The sequence below is a fragment of the Lontra canadensis genome, unplaced genomic scaffold, assembly GCF_010015895.1.
Source record: "Lontra canadensis isolate GAN:19392208 unplaced genomic scaffold, GSC_riverotter_1.0 scaffold33, whole genome shotgun sequence".
In the NCBI taxonomy this organism is placed as follows: Eukaryota; Metazoa; Chordata; class Mammalia; order Carnivora; family Mustelidae; genus Lontra; species Lontra canadensis.
In genome coordinates this window covers 7,318,753-7,336,747 of record NW_022631027.1, presented here as the reverse complement: position 1 = coordinate 7,336,747, position 17,995 = coordinate 7,318,753, and the positions used below count along the sequence as shown (strand labels likewise).

The window sequence follows — 17,995 nt, the reverse complement described above, 5'->3', positions numbered from 1 at the left end:
AACCACCCCCCCCCTCCCCCGGGCTCTGGCTATTCCAGCCTGTCAAGAACAGACTTGCTGGGGCCGGATGGGGTTGCAGAGACGTTCAGTCCAGATTCAGAGCGATAGGCATGATTTTGGGAGCAGGCCACAGCAAGCTCGGACTGGTCCTGGTGCTGTAGCCGGGGCCAGAGGTGCTGGGCGGGCGGGTGGGCGGGTGTGCGAGGCCACCTGTGGACACGAGGCCATTCTCCTGAACTTCCTTCCCAGGCACCCACCCCCTGTGCACCTGGGCGTCAGACTGAAGGCACCTCCGGGGAGAAGTGTTTCTTTTATATAACCAGACACGTCACATTCTGGTATATCTGTGATAATAGTAACCCGTGCTGTCTGTGTCCCAGGGATTTTCCGAATGCTTTGCAGATACGGACCCATTCCATCCTGATGAACATCTCCTCTCATACTATCATCATTTTGCAGACCAGGAGCCTGAGGCTCTGCAGAGAGATGAAGTCATTTAACGAAAACCACGCCCCCTGTCAGTGGCCCAGCGGCCTGTGGATGGGGGCAGAGGGCTGGCCGTTCTTACGTAGTGTGCTGTGACATCAGGGTCCTTAAAATGCTGGCAGCAGGAAGGGTGTAGCTAGACTCAGGTTTCCCTGAGAAGCAACAGTTATGGTAATGCACGAATTTACTAGTTGAACTTCAGTTTGGTCGGATAGGTGTGGGTCTCCCCCACCCCCTGCATCAGCCCCCAGAACAACTACTGGGATGAGATGACATTTTGGAGGTGGAGCCGTGTGAGTTGGAAACCATGATACAGTAGTTACTAAACGTCCCTCCCTTTCTTTCTCTCCTGTTCAAGGTATTCTTCTTACTTAATCTATGTCCATAAGCCCCTTTTCTTGTACCCCACCCCTCCCCCAACAAGAACTCTCACATTTCTGGTGGCTCTATCCAACTCAGGCAAAGCCTCGGAGTAGGAGACATGAGGCCCGCCCACGTCTTTCTCTCATGTGGGCGGTGGGGGAGTTGCTCACTCCAGTGAACCTGGCAGAGCTCACAGGCAGAATGTTCTTGATTTAAAGGCTAGCAGCAAATCTTTCTCTGGCGGGTGCCCCCCAGCTACTTTGTGGTGGGGAGCTCGGGATGGCTGGATCCGGAGCCCGCGCTGGGGCAAAGAAACTCGACTCTGCCTCCAGCCCTTGAGCCCACCCCCACCCCCTCCTCTCCTCAACACGAGGAGCTTGGGCCACACAGAGTCAGACCTGCCTTCTAGGCATGAAGTTCAGATGCAGGGGTGAGTAGTTAGAGAATGTGAGCATGGAGGAAGAGGTGTGTTGCTACAATGTGCTTGTTAGTAACATCCATAACATCTGTGTGAGATAGAGGTATTCATGGGTTTTCTTGCTGTCTCTCTGGTAGTGAAAGAACATAAACCCAAAGGGCCAGTGAGGACGTCTTACCATTCAGTGTAAACTTTCTGAGGGAGCCAGGCCCTACTGACCTGGCTCTGGGTATCACGGTGCTCTCTGTCACAGAAGCCCGCTGTCCCGTGCTCACAGAATACTGAGAATGACTTGGGTCCAGAGAGTCTCTGAGGCACATGAATTCATAAGATGTCTGCAGAAACAAATGGGGAAGAGCTGGGAAACATGAGCTGAGAGAAGCGGCTGTAAGAATGGGGCCAGATTGGTATGAAGAGCTTGTGTGTTCTTTCCTCTCCTGAGATTGGAAGGCACTGGAGTGATCGACCTGTACCACTCTTCGGCTGCCTCATGCATAATTCTGGGCCCGGCAGAAGATAAAAATGTGTGTGATTGTGGGAATAGGGACTTCTCTTTTCTCCTTTTTTCCGCAGAAGATAATCTCAGGAAGGCCAGGAGACTTCTTCTGGCATTAGTGGAATCAGTCAGAACTGCAAAGGACACTGGTAACCACACCCATGGGATAAACCATTGCTAAGAGCAGAGGTACTGCTGTGTTACCCTAAATTGCTAGAATTTCTTTCGTGGCCCCAGAGACCCCAAAACTAGCTGAGGCCATGACTGAAAGGGCTGCATTTCAGGAGCAAATTCATGTTTGCCCCAGATGGCCACATTGAGTGGAGGGGTGCGCTGATAGCAGAAATTCTGGTCGTTGGGGGCAAGCCAATGGAATTCTGCCAACCTCACAGTCCCATGTGACTGATATATCCTGTGAAACGGGAACGTCATTCTTCATCTCAGAGGAGCACAGATATTCATCACAGTGCTCTCAAAGATGCAAATGGATACATTTTGCCAAATTTTACAGTCACCCCTCATCCACCGTGAGGTTGACAGGCCATCAAAGTACTTATATATCGTGGCACAATCGTAGTTGACGAGGGCAAGGCTCATAAAATATAGGCACTTCAGAAGAATAATAAAAGTTGCATTAATGTATGTGATTAAAAGACTATATGAAAGTTCTAGAAGGTATTCACCCCTGAAACAATTACTAATGTAATCATGAGGGCGACCCTGTGTGGGTGACTTCTGATTGCCTTGGTCAGCTGTTTGAGAGATGTTGCCCATGTCCGAGGCTGAGGTAGAAGCTCTCAGAAACCGATCTGGTTCTTTTTAGGGTAGTAGAACCAGCTCTCACTGGCTTGAAATGAAGAGTCCTCTTTTTTTTTTTTTTTTTAAGATTTTTATTTATTTATTTGACAGAGATCACAAGCAGGCAGAGAGGCAGGCAGAGAGAGAGGGGGAAGCAGGCTCCCCGCTGAGCAGAGAGCCCGATGTGAGGCTCGATCCCAGGACTCTGGGATCATGACCTGAGCCGAAGGCAGAGGCTTAACCCACTGAGCCACCCAGGCACCCCGAAATGAAGAGTCCTCTTGCTTGCAATTGCTTGCTGGCGTGGATCTGTCTCCCACCCACCTTTCCTCCTTTTCCTCCCCACTCCCTTTCCTCCTGCCTCTTTATTTCCCTACCTCTCTCTCCACCCCAGCTGTAAATTTAGTCAATTGGGTAACCTCCTAACTTTGTACAAATTATGCAAGAGCTTAAGGGCATAGTTTTTGAAATCTGAGTTTCCATCTCAAGGTAGGGTCAATCTACCTGACCCCCCCCCCCCTTTTCTCTCCTTCCTGGGTACTTTCCTACAGCGGCCGACAGTGCTGCATCTTCACAGTCCACAGTTGGGAGGAGAACAATAATTGTGGATATTCCTCTAAGGAATTAGGGCAGAAGCAACAAGATAGCAGATTTTATATCTCTGGTAACAAGTGTAAAGCAGTATTACGTCAAAATCTGGAGTGAAGGATTACTGTTTATAAAATGCGAAGAAATCTTGGCTATTTGTGAAGGATGCTGAGAAGGAGAGAGAGGATGGTGGTGGGAAGTGGCCTGGGTGTTGGGCGTCAGGGAGGAAGGAGACTGACTATAAAGAGAAATATGGGAATAGCTTTTTGGGTCTGGGTGAATACAGTTTGGGTGGAGGGTTAACTGGGGCATGACTCCTGATGACTACCTTTTCAGACCTCAGGCAAAGTGGGCCTGGGGCACAGTACGAGGGAATTGGGCTCGGCAGAAAGACTGTCAGGGTGGCCGAATGGAAACTAGGGTCACAGCATCGGTTAGGAGTTTAGTTCAGCTGCCAGTAACAGGAACAACCAAAATATGGGCTTAAACAGGGCAGAAGGTCATGCAGAATACCCGGAGGTGGGCAAACTGGGGCTGGTGTGTTGACCCCACCGTTGTGAGGGATCGGGCCTATTGGGGCTTCTGCTCCCCCACTCAGAGGCTGTGGCTCCCTCCTCGTGTCCAAGATGGCGCCAACAGCTCCTGCTGTCAGGTCTCGGCTTAGAAGTCCCGCTAAGCAGCAGTGCACCTTTCCTTGGCCACATGACGACATTAAGGGAGGAAAATTGAGGAATGACGTCCTTGAGTTGTGTGGCAACACGCTCAGCTAACATGGGGCTTCGTATAGTTTACGACTAAAGAAGAGAAGCTCCATCAGGAAGAAAAGGCTAGAGAGGCCTCATCTTGGGGTATTGGTTCATTCAGTGACTGCAGAGACCCTAATTTTTGTTCAGCATTGCTGGAGGGCGGCAGGTGGGTTTTTCCACTCTCGTGAAACTTAAAATCCGATGGGAGGCGAGACAGAAAATAAACTATCAGGAAATGCAGCGTGGTTGACAATGTGCAGTCTTCTCAATGAGGGGTCTTCCGATGTAACTACGGAGTTAAAGACAAGTGTGGAACAGCGGAGCCGGTGACTGCGGGCAGTTGACGTAGCCGCCCTTGGCATCTCTGTGATGCAGGTGTCTGCTCTGCGGGACGGGGAGTGGTGGTAAAGTGAGGGGGGAGAAGTAAGCAACTGGTAAACCAGAGCCCCACTGTGAGAGTGGCCCTGAGTCCTGCAGCCAGTGCCCTCCGGGACCAACGTGCCCACTGAGACTTGAGGGCTGTAAAAATCCCAAGTCTGTTTCCTCTTCCTTGGGTGGAAAAGGGTCTGGGCTCCTTCCCTTGCTGCAGAGCAGAGCAGTGTGATGAGGAGAATTCGGAGATTCCTAGAAGCTTTTGAGGCCAAGGTGGGGAACTTGGGAAAACCCAAGGACACGGCATTTTCCTGCTGCCGTGACCTTCAGCCAGTGATCCCTGAGCCAGGTTTTGCTGGGAACCAGGCAGGAGTGCAAGTGCAGCTTTCATGTGAGTGGGTGTGGATTCTAAAGGGAATCTGGAGGCTCTGTTGCCCATCCAGACCCCTGCCCCGGCCACTGTGTGGCCACCTACATCCGTGATCCTCACTCAGACCTTCAGAGGCAAAAGACCAGTGTTTTCAGTTTCAAGTTCCAATCTGTCCTCAAAATGAAATAGAAAAATGAAATTAAAAAGACCTACAAAATACAAAGTCAGACTTGTGTTAGTAGATTCAAGAGACAAAATCTTCTCTCCGTTTCTAAAAAGTTTGTAAAGGTGAACTCAGTTCCTGAATTGCAGTTTGCCAGTAGCAAAGAACTCAGGGCCATTACCATAGTCAGTGGGGGGACTGCACTTTGGGCTGCCATGGCCTACGGCTCTGGACTGTGGGCCAGCCAATGGGCGGCTGTCCTTCCTGCTTCCTGTTAGGACAGTTCCCAAGGAGAAGGAAGAAGGTCCCCTGGCTTAGTTGTGCCTCCCTCCCCCTTCATCTCTCTCTGGCGCCCCCTACCCCGCTCCCCTTGTCTGCAGCTGCTTTCTGAGCACCCCCCAACCTCCCCACCCACTTGACAGGAAGGCTCTGGCCAGCTCTCCTACCAGAGTCCCTGTGTGTAGGTGAAAACGTTACCACATACTTGTAGCCGGAGAAATGAAAGGTCACAGCTAATTGTAATCATTATCCAGGCTCCCCAACCTGAACGAGGCTTTTGGCATAAACTGGCTTGACTAGCCAAGCAGCCAACCGCGACGCAGGCTGGCCTTTCCAGCTGGCGGGCCTGGCCGTCCCGGGCAGCGGGGGGACGTCACCACTGACCCTGTGTTGCAGTTCTCCAAGGAGAGGCACGTCATGGACAGGACCCCGGAGAGGCTGAAGAAGGAGCTGGAGGAGGAGCTGCTGCTGAGCGGCGAGGACCTGCGCAGCCACGCCTGGTACCACGGACGCATCCCCCGCCAGGTACCTGCTCCTTCCTGCCAGCGCATGCCCAGCCATCCTCAGACACCACCACACTGACCGCCCCGCGGGGTCACCCTCCAGCGCCATGTTGGAGCAAGCCCCGGTTTTAGCTGAAAGCAAAGAGAGTCAAGTGGATTGTAATAACTTAGGTCCGTCCCCAAGGAGACCTTGGGGAGAACTAAGGTCAGGAACCCAAAGCACGTTTCCACGTGCCAGGGAAGTGAATGGAGGAAAGTCCGGTGTTCTGTGGTCTGCAGAGCTGGAGGGGGCAGGAGGCCGTGGCTGCAGGGGGATAATCTGAAGAGGTACAAGGCTGGCCTGTGGTTCAGATAATTGAACTCCTGGCTGGCAGCCTGCAGCCTCATACCCTTTGGAGTTTCTCTCTTAAGGCAGTAGTTTAATTTCAGGTGAAGAGAGGGTATCATCGAGGCAGGTGGCAAAGAGCAGCAAGGCTGCTATTGCCCTCGTGGGGCTGGTGACTATTCATTCTCCATCCCTCCCCTGCCCGGGCCCCTCTCTGGAGCTGGGAAGAAGAGGAATTACACCAACGACCATAGCCCCACGGCCTGGAATGTACTCTGTGCGGTTGTCATTTGGAGTGATAGCCGTGAGTGTTTTTTAATTTAAGATATAGAAACTGAAAAATATAAGTGCAGAATTAGGGCATAGAATTTCTTAGGGTTGTTTTTTTTTTCTAAAGATTTTATTTATTTATTTGACAGAGATCACAAGTAGGCAGAGAAGCAGGCAGAGAGAAAGGCGGGGGAAGAAGGCTCCCCTCTGAGCAGAGAGCCTGATGCGGAGCTCGATCCCAGGACCCTGGGATCATGACCTGAGCGGAAGGCAGAAGCTTTAACCCATTGAGCCACCCAGGCGCCCCTCTCTTAGGTTTTTGTCATAACCTGATCTGTCCAGTCACTCACCCAGGACAACATGACAGGAAAGGGGCGGGTGGAGGGGGGGGAAGGACATCATAGTTGTGACAGTTTTTTTTAACGTAGCAGATCTCTCAGCACTATCAAAGAAATAATCTCTATTCTAACTTTTCTTTAAAAAAAGTTTAAAATTAATTGTAGAATATACAGAGAGTAAAATGAAGAAAATGAAATTCTCACCCATAATTCTCCCTTGTGGAGATAGCCACTGTGAACATTTTGATATAATTCCTCCTTCTAGGCTTGGCAAGTATGAGATCATACCACATAGACTTTTGCAGCCCATTGTCTTCATTTAATGATACATTCTGGGCCTTTTGTGCTGCTGTGAAATAGTCTTCCCCACCACCCTCCACTGTATGTATGTCCATTGTGCACGTGCCCCACTCTTGGGTGGGCACCCTCACCAACAGGCTTTAAGATAACTACTATGTTTATAACTGTAATTATTTCCTCAGGCTCAATCCCAAGAAATGGAATTTCTGTGTGAAAACATATTCTTAAGGCAAAGATGCAAGTTTAAAGTAGCTGTGGCAGCACACTGTTGTGCGTGTGCTGATCCAGCGTTGGAATATCCTGGGAGAAATGTCCCAGTCTCATAAAACTCATGACCGTCACCACCATCCTTCTCTTTATGGTGATCGTAAACTTTCGTCCCACTTGCAACAAGTGCAACTTTTCAGCCGCACGTCGTTTGATTGTTTAACGAACGGTCCACCGTACCAGTAATAATGGTAGTTACAGCTAACCCTTTACTCCATTAAATCTTCATAGCCACTGTGTAGGTGACATTAGCCCATTTTACAGGTGATGTAACTGAACCACAAAGAGATGACCTAACTTGTCCCAAGTCACCCAGCAGAGCCAGAGTACAAACCCAGGCAGTCTGGCTGGAGGAACCGCCATCTGCAACACAGTATCGATCCTCCTTTTGCTATAAACACCAGCATCTTCGTTGTTAACAGTTTTTGAGCCCCTGCTGTGTTCCAGGCACCGTCCTAGTACTTTGGATTGTATATGCAGATAACACTCCTCCAGTGAGAGGAGACATGGAGCTGACTTGGTCACAGGCCCCCCACTCGAGTCTCTGCTTCTGCAGCCTCTGGCCTCCCTTGAGTGTGGACCCCCTCCTCCTAGCCAACAGAACCCACTCCTCCGCCTGTTGGGGGTGGGGAGGCTCCCTGGCCCTGCATTTCCTTCTTTAATTTTCTGTCACTTCACTTACTTCAGGTCTGTGTGCAGGTCATCTTCTCGTGACACCTGCTGACCTACCCCGTCTCAGAGAGCAGCCCTCCTCCCCTCCCAGGCACTTCTTACCTCCCTTCCCCATTGACTTTTTTCCTTACCTTTACAACATCTGACCGGCCATCCCTGCCACTTACTTACCGGCTGAGGTAGCAGGATCTCCACTCACCACAAAGGCCCCATGACGGTGGGGATGTAGGGAGGCCAGTAGGCTCCTCCTCCCCACCCTAAGCCCGGCGCCCCCAGCAGGACTCCTGGCGCCTTGTTGGTGGGCGTCCAGTAGTTCTTAGGTGAATGCCTGGGTCTTCTAAGAATTTGGCGTTTGAGAAAACGAAGAGCCCACCGAAGAGGAGACAGAATAGCCTTGTCTCCTGTCGGCCCCAAGAAGCGAGCGCGGTGCCGCTTTAACAGGAATGTTCGCTCGCCCTTCCGACTCCTCCCCATTTGTCCCAAAGGTGTCGGAAAACCTCGTGCAGCGGGATGGCGACTTCCTGGTCCGTGACTCTCTGTCCAGCCCCGGCAACTTCGTGCTGACCTGTCAGTGGAAGAACCTGGCTCAGCACTTCAAGATCCGCCGGACGGTGCTGCGGCTCAGCGAGGCCTACAGCCGCGTGCAGTACCAGTTCGAGACCGAGAGCTTCGACTCCATCCCCGGCCTGGTGCGCTGCTACGTGGGCAACCGCCGGCCCATCTCGCAGCAGAGCGGAGCCGTCATCTTCCAGCCCGTTAACAGGACGGTGCCCCTGCGCTGCCTGGAGGAGCGCTACGGCGTCTCGCCGGGCCGGGTGCAGGACGGAAGCCTCCCTGAGGTCCGGCCGGACGCGGGCAAGAGGCTGAGCCTCACCACGGGCGGCGTGCAGGCCCGGGACCAGAGCTCGCCCCAGGGGAACCTCCTCAGGTGGGTCAGGGCCTCGCTGGGTGTGTGTGTTGGGGGGGTGCCGGGACCAACGGGGGCCCTCGGGACAGGCCCAGGCTTTGGTGAGACGGGTGAGGAGCAGTAAGAGGTGCTCCTAAGGGTGCCACCTGTTACTGGAACAGCTGCCACGGGGCAGCGCGTGCTGAGCTCCCAGCTGAGTTGGGCATGCATGAGATGAGGCAGTTGCTGAGGAATGGGAGGCCTGGCCAGGAGAGCTCTGTGAAGAAAGGAGGACTCTGGCTGCTCTGAGGACCGGGGAACATTTGGACACACACTGCAGAGGGGAGGGCGCTCCAGGCATGGGGCTCAGTAGGAGCGTGTGCAGGGCTATAGGAGAGGACAGGCAGGTAGATTGGTGGGGCCCAAGCAAAGAGCCCAAGTAAGGGGCCAGTAGGGGCAAGCTTAGGGAGCTGACCCCAGCCAGATCACGGAGGCCTGAAGCCAGGCTGAAGAGTTGGAACGAGGCTCAGAGACTTGACATGGTGAAGGTCCTGAGAATGGAGCCGAGTGGCCATGTGTGGGAGGGGCAGGGAGGGAGCCTGGAGAAGGAAGACCTCTGTCCGTGAGTCGTGAGGGTCAGGCTGTGCAGGGGTAGAGGGGTAGAGGAGGGAGAGCCTGGGACCTTGGCTTCCTGGGACTCTCGTGCATGTGGGGAAGATTGGAGAGAGGCGAGTCAGAGCGGGCAGACTCCAAGGAAAAACCAATTGCTGCATCTGAGGTAGAGCTGTAGGCTTATCTCTGAGTGCCAGCATCCAGCAACAGACTGGACGTATGGGAGGGGAGTTCAGCCTGGAGGCTTAGATTTGGGCTTGGTCCACATGGAAAGGGTGATTGACCTGGTGAGAAAAGACGAGATTCCTGAGATGGGAGACACTGAGAGACTGGGGGCTATGCCCAAACCTGCGCACAGGGGAGAGAAGATTCCAGAGAATTGGAGGCCCAGCTGAGGCACCCTGCCCTTGACGGCCAGTGCTGTGTGCTGTCTTCACATGGGATCTGTCTCTCAGGGAGCTGGGTGCCTGTGCTGCCATCTGACCATTCGAGAGAAGGAGAGCAGGGAAAAGGCGGGCCTGGCAGGGTGTAGACTAGCTCCAGCCCCTTGGCGACATAGCCCCCTTCTCTGGCTCCCTGGCCTCTGAACTCAGGTGCCTAAACCAAGGATTCAGAAGCAAAACACAGGACTCTGGGCAATACACATGAGGCCGTGCGCTGCTGCAAAGCTCTGGTCCATGTTGGGCAGGGTCTGGCTGGGGACCCTGCCTGCCTGGCCACAGATGCTGGTCCACCACTGATCAAGCTACTTACCTTCTCTGGGCCTCACTCTCCCCAACTGGAATGATGGGGTTCCAGATGACTGAAGACTTGTAAAGTGCTTAGAACAGTGCCAAAGGGCTATGTAGGTGTGAATAATCATAGTAAGTATTATTTTGGGAGGGCAGTAGAATGTAGGACTCAGTTGCAGGGAGGAAGGCAAGAATTGATAAACAGAAATTCTCCTTTTCTTAGTAATAAGAATGGACTTGAGATCCCTCAAAAGTATTGAAGAGGTGCTTCTTCCTTTGTTTCTTTTTTGAGTGTGGGAATTGGCTGCTTAACTGAGGAAGAGGAAGGTAATGTCATGAACGGAGCCAGGGAGCATTGGGCAATGCCCAGAACCCCTGCCTGGGGCAGTGCTGGGCAGGAAGGCCTGCCTCCTGGTCTGTGCTCAGTGACCCAGATTTAGAAGAGAAATTTATATTTTTTAAGATAAGGAATAGAAGACTGGGAAAGTCTCTCGATCAATGAGGCAGGCCCAACAGAGCCACTTTTTTTTTTATATTTTATTTATTTATTCGACACAGATATCACAAGTAGGCAGAGAGGCAGGCAGAGAGAGAAGGGGGAAGCAGGCTCCCTGGTGAGCAGAGAGCCCAGGAACCTGGGATCATGACCTGAGCCGAAGGCAGAGGCTTAACCCACTGAGCCACCCAGGCGCCCCAACAGAGCCACTCGTGACTGCCCAGTGAAAGCAGAGTTTTTTGAGCCCTGCCCCTTCTTGGCTGGAGCAGCAGAAGGTCTGACCGTGGGGGCGGGGTGGGCTCCACAGGGAAGTGCCTCCCCGTTGCCATGCGCCCTGCCCTTCCCCACCCTCCAGCCCACACCTTACCTGACTTCGGCCTGCTGGTGGGGCTTCTGGGCCAGTAGAGTCTGGCTGCTCTGAGGATCGCTGCAGAAATACCACTTGGCTGAAGCCACTGCCTTTTGGAATTTGCCCTCTGCCCTGCCTTATCGCTGAGGGCTTGCTGGAATTTCTCTGTTGCTGGGAGTTTGGGGTTTTTGGGGGTAGGAGGGTGTTTGCTTTATCCTTTGTTGCTTGCAAAGGTAGGAAAGAATTTAGGGATTTCGGTAACCTAAGCTTGTGGGAGGGCAAATTAAAGTTCATTGCAACTTGACTGGTGGGGTGCAGTCTCTTCTTAGCAAAGGAGAGATTCTGTTTGTGGTGGCTAGAGAACCTCCCGGTCTAAGGACGCAGGGGAGCAGGGGGGTTACTAGCAAGTTGTGGAAGGTGATATTTCCTTGCTTCCCTGCGTGGCTGTGCTCTGTGCCTCCCAGTGCGGGGCGCAGTGAAGGCCGGGCCTTTCCCCAGCTCAGCAGGAGGCCGGCTGTGGGGCCCTGGTCCTTCCAGGAGGACGAGAGGGACTTTATTTGAGGGACATGGTGAACTTGCGCTGAAACGCAGACTGCCCCAAAGCTTCCTTCCTGACACCAGGAGGCATGGTGGAAAACGCCTTTCAGTTAAACAAGTCATTCCTCCTGGGTCTGTAAGTAATTTTAAGCTCTGTTAAAAAGTACACATTCTGGTTCATCAGATTTTCCTGAGAGGATCATGAGATCTTTGCTCTGCTCTGCTCAGCCGGATGGAAGGGCTCAGAGGACCAGATTGGATTGGTCCTGGGGAACGTGGGGATGGAGCCCGGGGCACAATCCTGTGTTAACTAACCGCCCCCAGCAGTCATTTCCTCCTCCAACAGACATTCCTCTACTGCTGGGATGTGCGGTACCCCTCGGCCTTCTCGTAAAAACTTTCCATGACGCTGCCTGAAGGTTTTATGATTTAATGACACGTTTCTGCTCCACTTATCTTTGGCTTCAGAAATAAAGAGAAGAGCGGTAGCCAGCCAGCCTGCCTGGATCACATGCAGGACCGACGAGCCTTTTCCCTCAAAGCGCACCAGTCAGAAAGTTACCTGCCACTCGGTAGGTCTTGGGACCTTTTCTGGGAGGAGGGTGGCAGTGTTAGCCTGATTTCCTTCAGGCTGTTTCCCACTCCTTCTGGTCCTCTGGTGTGGGGACAACCCAAGGCTTTGCCCTGTAGGCTGGAGGGGAAGGGGTTTGTGAAACTCTGTGGGAGACGGGTCACTTGATGTGTGCTAGCTAGCTTTTAAGCCTTACTACAAACCTTCCCAGCGGGAATGATTATTCTCTTCTCCTTGTTGAGGACACTGAGGCACAGAGGTGACATAACTCCTCCAGAGTTACCTGTCCGGCCCCCGGTGAAGCTGGCGTTTGAACCCAGGTTTTCTGACGCACGGCTCACCTGCTAACTGGTAGTCTTCATGACAGAGGAGCCTCTCTCTGTGCCCTCCCCTGGGTGGAGGGGGCTGGGTCAGAGCTGGGCTTCCTGGGGGACCCTTCCTCCTCTCCATTCTCCTTTCACAGCCAGAGGAGTGAGGAGCTGTGGGATGGGGGTAGACCTTGTAAGCAGCAGTGTTAGTGAGCCAGGGATGTCTGGTCATTCATTATTTTTATAACTGACCCTCCTTGGGACCACAGGGTGATTTTCTTCATGCCCTGTGGTGAACCACTTCCTTATGGGATAGCTCAGCATCTTGTCTCCCACTTCCTAGGGTGCCTCCGGCTCTCCCTCCAGGCTGGCTGGACCCACCCTGGCCATGAGAGTGATTCAGGCCCTCATGCTCTGTGACTAAAGACTTCTGTTTCTTAGGGCAAGACTAGATTACCAACTGCCCTCCAGGCGCCATGCCTTGTCCTTGACTGGACTAGCCTTCTCTGACCATAAAGTGACACTGCGGCCCAGCTGCTGGAAGTCACTGGGATTCAGAATCCCCCAGAAGTGGGGTGCGGCCAGCCAGCTCTTGAAATGCTCTGGATGGCACTAGATTGGGCATGGGGTGGTCCTACCTTGTTATCTCTGGGAAGTGACAACTGAAACCCCAAGGGCGTGAATGGAGGAGATGTCACTCCAGGTTTGCCTTGTGTTCCCCCACTCAGCTGAGCTTTTCCTGACCCTCACTTTCCCTCCACAGGCTGCAAGTTGCCCCCTCAGTCCCCGGGGGTGGACGCAAGCCCCCGCCCAAACTCACCTGTTTTCAGGACGGGCAGCGAGCCCACCCTGAGCCCCGCGCTGGTTCGGAGGGTCTCCTCGGACGCTAGGGCAGGGGAGGCCCTGCGGGGCTCAGACAGCCAGCTGTGCCCCAAGCCACCCCCCAAGCCCTGCAAGGCACCCTTCCTCAAGGCTCCCCCATCTCCATCCACCTGGCTCAACTCGGAGGCCAACTACTGTGAACTGAACCCAGCCTTCGCCGCAGGCTGTGACAGGGGCACGAGGCCCCCCATCTGTGCCCAGGACAGCTACGTGGAGCTGCTAAAGGCCAAGCAGAATGGGGGGCCGGGTCCCCGGAACTCTGGTACCAGCTACTTGATCCTCGAGGATGACGGGGTGGGCCCTTGGGAGGCAGTGGCCATGCAAATGGACCGGAGGCCAGAGGAGGGTGAGGCTGAGTTCGTGCTGCCCCGTCTGGAGACGGCCTCCTCATTCAGACCCAATGACTTTGAGTCGAAGCTCCTTCCTCCTGAGAACAAGCCCCTGGAAATGGCAATGCTGAAGAGGGCGAAAGAACTGTTCACAAAGCACGACCCCAAGGTCATCGCCCAGCACATGCTGAGCATGGACTGTGTGGTAAGTGCCTGAGCAGGGGATTTGGCTGTCTTCGGAGAGGTCAGACAGGGATGGAGGGCTGGCCTCGCTCCACCTCACCCTTTAAGTGTGTGGCTCAGAGAAAAAGTCAGAAGATAACCTGGGTGGGGATTTATTTAAACGGTGGGAAGTGCAGGCCTGGGACAACCTTTGCCCAGGCTGGAAGCTTGTAAAACTCCCCTCGGGCAGAGGGATGGCGGACTGGCCAGGCCTTCCCCACCCCCACGCTCCCCCATCCCCCCACCAACCCCCCAGCCACACCGGCTGCAGGGTCTTCCCTGGCCTCAGCTCTGTCAGAACTGGGAGAGTCAAGTCCAAGGACAGAGGACTGTAGATGAAAATGTACTTTCTGGAGTCATAAAGCCTAGATTATTTTTATTTTATTATACGTGATGCATTCTGTGGACATATACATACACGTCATACATTTATTGTTACTCAAATGGGCTTAAGAATAGACATTTTAAAATTTACCCTGTTTTTTTTTTTTCAAGTAATACTTGCTCAATTTAGAAAAATTATGAAATACAGTTTAAGAGAAAAGAAAAAAATTACACAAGATCTACTTTCCTGATGATCACCATGGTTAACATTTGTTCTGCAAACGGATACATGTAAATAATTTCATGCACTTATGTGTGTTTACCGCAAGCCTGAACAGATGATTCTGTTTTATTGTACTTTTTTTCTAAACATACTATTTTAAACCCTGAGTCTTTGACTGAACAACATAGTATGATTATCTTTTCATGTGACTAAATAAATATATGTTTACATCATCATCAGTTTTGACAGTAAGCATTTCTTTTGGATATGGGCAGTTTTTGTTCATAAGTGACCCTATGGCAAGGTTATCCTTTAGAGACATCTTTCTAGAAAGCAAGTGTCTTAGACTGGGAGGGACTCAGCCTACCCCTCAGTTACAGAGACAGATCCAAGTGTTGGAGCGGCAGGTAAGGCTTTACTTAGTGAAATTTAAAGCCCTTATTCGTTCAGGAAGTCAGTTACCTTCAAAGTTCGGGGCCTGTTTAGGAACTGAGTTTTCCTAATGACTCACGGCAGGAAGTGTAGTCTCTGAGCAGCCCCCTGGGGGTCCCTAGTTGGTGGAGCTCACAGGGGGACAGAAGGCCTCCCAAAACAGCCTTGAGGAACTTGAAGCAGGTGCTAGCTGTTCTGAGCTCTACAACCCAGCACCTGGAAGTGGGTCTGAGGGATCTCTCAGTACCTAGTTGGCAGGCCCGGGGGTGGGGTGTGTGTGTATCGCAGGGGGTGGGAGCGCCCTGGGGAACAGACCTGGAGAGGGGCCAGGCTGAAGAACAAGGGGTTTGTTCACGTGGTGGTTTGGGCGTCCTTGGTCAGTGCTCACGGATCATATTAAATGCTTACCTCACTTAAAAGTGGGCTAAACCCGTTCGGGCAGTAAGAGTATTTAAGACTCCTGTTCTGTTTCCTGGCCTGGACTCTAGGATTCCATTAGGCCAGGAGTCTGGTGTGAACCTGCCTGAGTTCTCCACAGAGGGAGGTCCTCATAGAAACATGGATCAGGGTTGACAGAACAGCCTAATTCCCAGGAGGAAATGAATCCTTCTTCCCTGTGACTTCAGACAGTGCTTGGAGGATCTAGGAGGGTCTAGGAGGAGGTGAAATGCCTCACTGTCCTTTGGCAGGAGAGTCTAGAATGTTCCCACCACTTTGGCAGCCATGAATCTAGGGTTCAGATCTGTTCTCGACTGAAGGAACATGAAGCCTGCCCTTTTTCTTGTTTGGTTTCTTTCTTTGCATTTTGTCCTTCTGGTCAGGCCCCTCTCCCCTGTTTGCCTTTAGGCACCCCTGGAAGAAGGGCTGGATAGAGCCCCCAGCAGTAAGGTGGAGACTAGGAGCAGAAAGCCGCTGGACTCTGCTTACCTTCAGTCTCCAAGGGCAGGGCTGTTAATAGTCTTCCTGCCTCCCTCCGGAGTCCACTGCCATTTCCTTTTTCTCTTCCTGAAACCACTGACTTTAGGGCTTTGCCAACAAAGCTGACACAGCATCTCTGAGGGACATAGACGGGCTGTTGTTACGCACTCCAAATGTAGGGACCACCCGATAGGGCCACTCAGAAGCTGAGAAGAGACACTGGACAGTGTTTGGGTCCCAAGCGCTGGTTCCCACCCCCTGCAGAGCCCGGGGTTGATGCCCGCAAAGGCCATCATGACAGTGGCTGGCCCTGAGTGCCTCACGGCTGCCTGTTTTGTTGCAGTGTCCAGCCCCTCCTGGGCAGAGCTGGGTGGGGGGGCATCCACTAAGTCCCTCTCACCCTGCAGATGGGCACTATCCTGGCCTCCCCCTGAGTGCAGCTTGTCTCCTACCCATTAGTTGCAATATCTAGAAGTAGGGCCCCGTAGATGAGAGTTGGCTTCTGGGGATGAAATCCCTGAATCTAATTCAGGCTCTCAGCTTTCCGGTTCTTTCTGTCCCCACCTGTAAAAGGAGGCAGCTGCCCAGGTGGTTGTGAGGACTACGACTAAATGAAGTAACTTATGTAGACCCGTCTACACACCATGCCCGGCCAGAATGAGGCTAAGTGTTGGCTAGTGTTGGGTATTTAGCCTTGCTTGAGCACCTGCTGTGGGGTGGAGGGGGGATGTGAGCAGGGGGACAACAGTGATATGGGGCTTCAGACCACAGCCCAGGTGGGAAATGCTCTGCAGGGGAAGACACAGGAACTGCGGGGCCTCTGAAGCACAGTCTTAAACGTGGAGGAAGGAGGGGATGTCTGAGATGAGTTTTAAAGACTGAATAGGAATTGACCAGAGGAAGAATGCAAAAAGCGTCTTCTGGGTGGCAAGTGGCGGATGTGTGCAGACTCCGCTGTCAAGGGTTGGGTTTATAGAGGACTCACTGTGTGGGCAGTGAAGGTGGGGATGGAGTGGGGAGAGGAAGGGACTCTGAGGTCTTTCCTTGGGTGTTAAGTCTCTGCTTCTGGGCTCATACCAGGTTGTTGCTTCAAGGCACTTTGCAGTTCAGTAGGGGGACAGGCCTGTGAGTGCATAGGGCAGATCAGAGTCCTCTGCTAAGGGCAGCAGAAATGGTGGGCAGAGCCAGGCAGTCTCACTGCAATTCAGAAGATCCCTTGGCAGCTGGGAGGAGGGGCAGGCCCCCGCCAGCACCCCCGTGGGTCACAGCAGCAGCTCCCTCAGGCAGTCTGGAGATCCTGCAGAGCGAGGATAGCTGAGATCAGAAGAGCAAAGGGAGGCTGGAATGCCCTGTCCGGGAGTGCTGAGGTGGCATGCCAAGGGCATCTCATAGTAGACCCTCTGGAAGCGTCCATCCCTCCTCTCCGAGCTACACGGCTCTGGGCATTTTCCCAGAGGGCCAGATCCAAGTTCTGCAGCAGGAGCTCAGGAGCCCCTTGTCCTCACTCAGCCTTGGGGCAAGCAGGTGTCGGTGTATCCTGGCAAACCCCCAGGAAAGTGAGCGGGGATTGCGTGTTCACACTGAAGGAAACCGACTTGGAGGTTTTTCTCTCAGAGCAGGGATCATTCTGGTTAGTAGTGCTTCGGGCACAAAACTGAATCAGTGATAACCATTTGAATCTCATTACACAGACTATGTGTGAATTGGAGGGTGCTCTCCACTCGGAGGCTGGGTTTGGAGGCTCTGATGGTGTAGCTGTCTAAACAAGCAAGCGAAGTGTGTGACCACAGGTGGCTGGGGGATACATCTGGGTTGCTTGACCATGCTCAAGGTGTAAATCCTATTCCAGAGATCTGGCCACAATTCTTCCCTCTTCTACATGCCAGTGGGTTCACAACTCATATTTTCAAGTGGCTTTAAAGTCATTTGATCTTCTGCAAAGTCCTTGAGAAAGGCGAAGCTAGCAGCTGCGTTAGAGAAGGAGACACTGAGGCCCAGAGAGCATAGTAGGAATCTGGCACCCTGTTCCCCAGGCTGCCTCTGCATAGCTAATTCCCACAGCTCCACTTCCCCAGGGCTGACAGTGGTTCCTTTGCTTAACCACAGAAGTTAGGGATCAGGGTTGTTAATATCAGCCAAATGTCAGGTGATTTTTGTAGCCTGTTACGAAGACCTCTGGACTGATGCCTGGGATCATTATAGTCGAGGGCAATTCCAGCAGGAGGAGGAGGAGGAATCGTTCTGTGCCCGCCACGTGTCCGGACTCGATCGGAAGCACCGTGCCTGGTGGTTGCCTCATTAGACATCAGGATGCTGCAAAGTGTCATTAGCCTGGTATTCTCAAGATGCAGAGACTCGGCTGTAACGTTTGAGGCAACGTGTGATGAATACGAATGGTCAACTTATACCTGGTGCCGGTAG

At 52.8% G+C, this 17,995-nt stretch overlaps 1 protein-coding gene across 5 annotated transcripts in view; it reads left to right on the top strand.

Annotated features, from left to right (window-relative positions):
- Positions 1-17,995, top strand: part of BCAR3 (BCAR3 adaptor protein, NSP family member) — a 110,069-nt gene that overhangs the window by 74,866 nt on the left and 17,208 nt on the right. For 4 of the 5 annotated variants that reach the window (XM_032867164.1, XM_032867163.1, XM_032867161.1 and 1 more), the window contains 4 exons: positions 5,476-5,604; positions 8,240-8,682; positions 11,834-11,937; positions 13,008-13,660. In XM_032867164.1, coding sequence (XP_032723055.1) covers positions 5,476-5,604; positions 8,240-8,682; positions 11,834-11,937; positions 13,008-13,660 — 1,329 coding nt within the window. Of the gene's footprint in view, positions 1-5,475; positions 5,605-8,239; positions 8,683-10,890; positions 11,062-11,833; positions 11,938-13,007; positions 13,661-17,995 lie in introns of those variants that run through there. The other variant, XM_032867166.1, reaches the window with a different exon arrangement.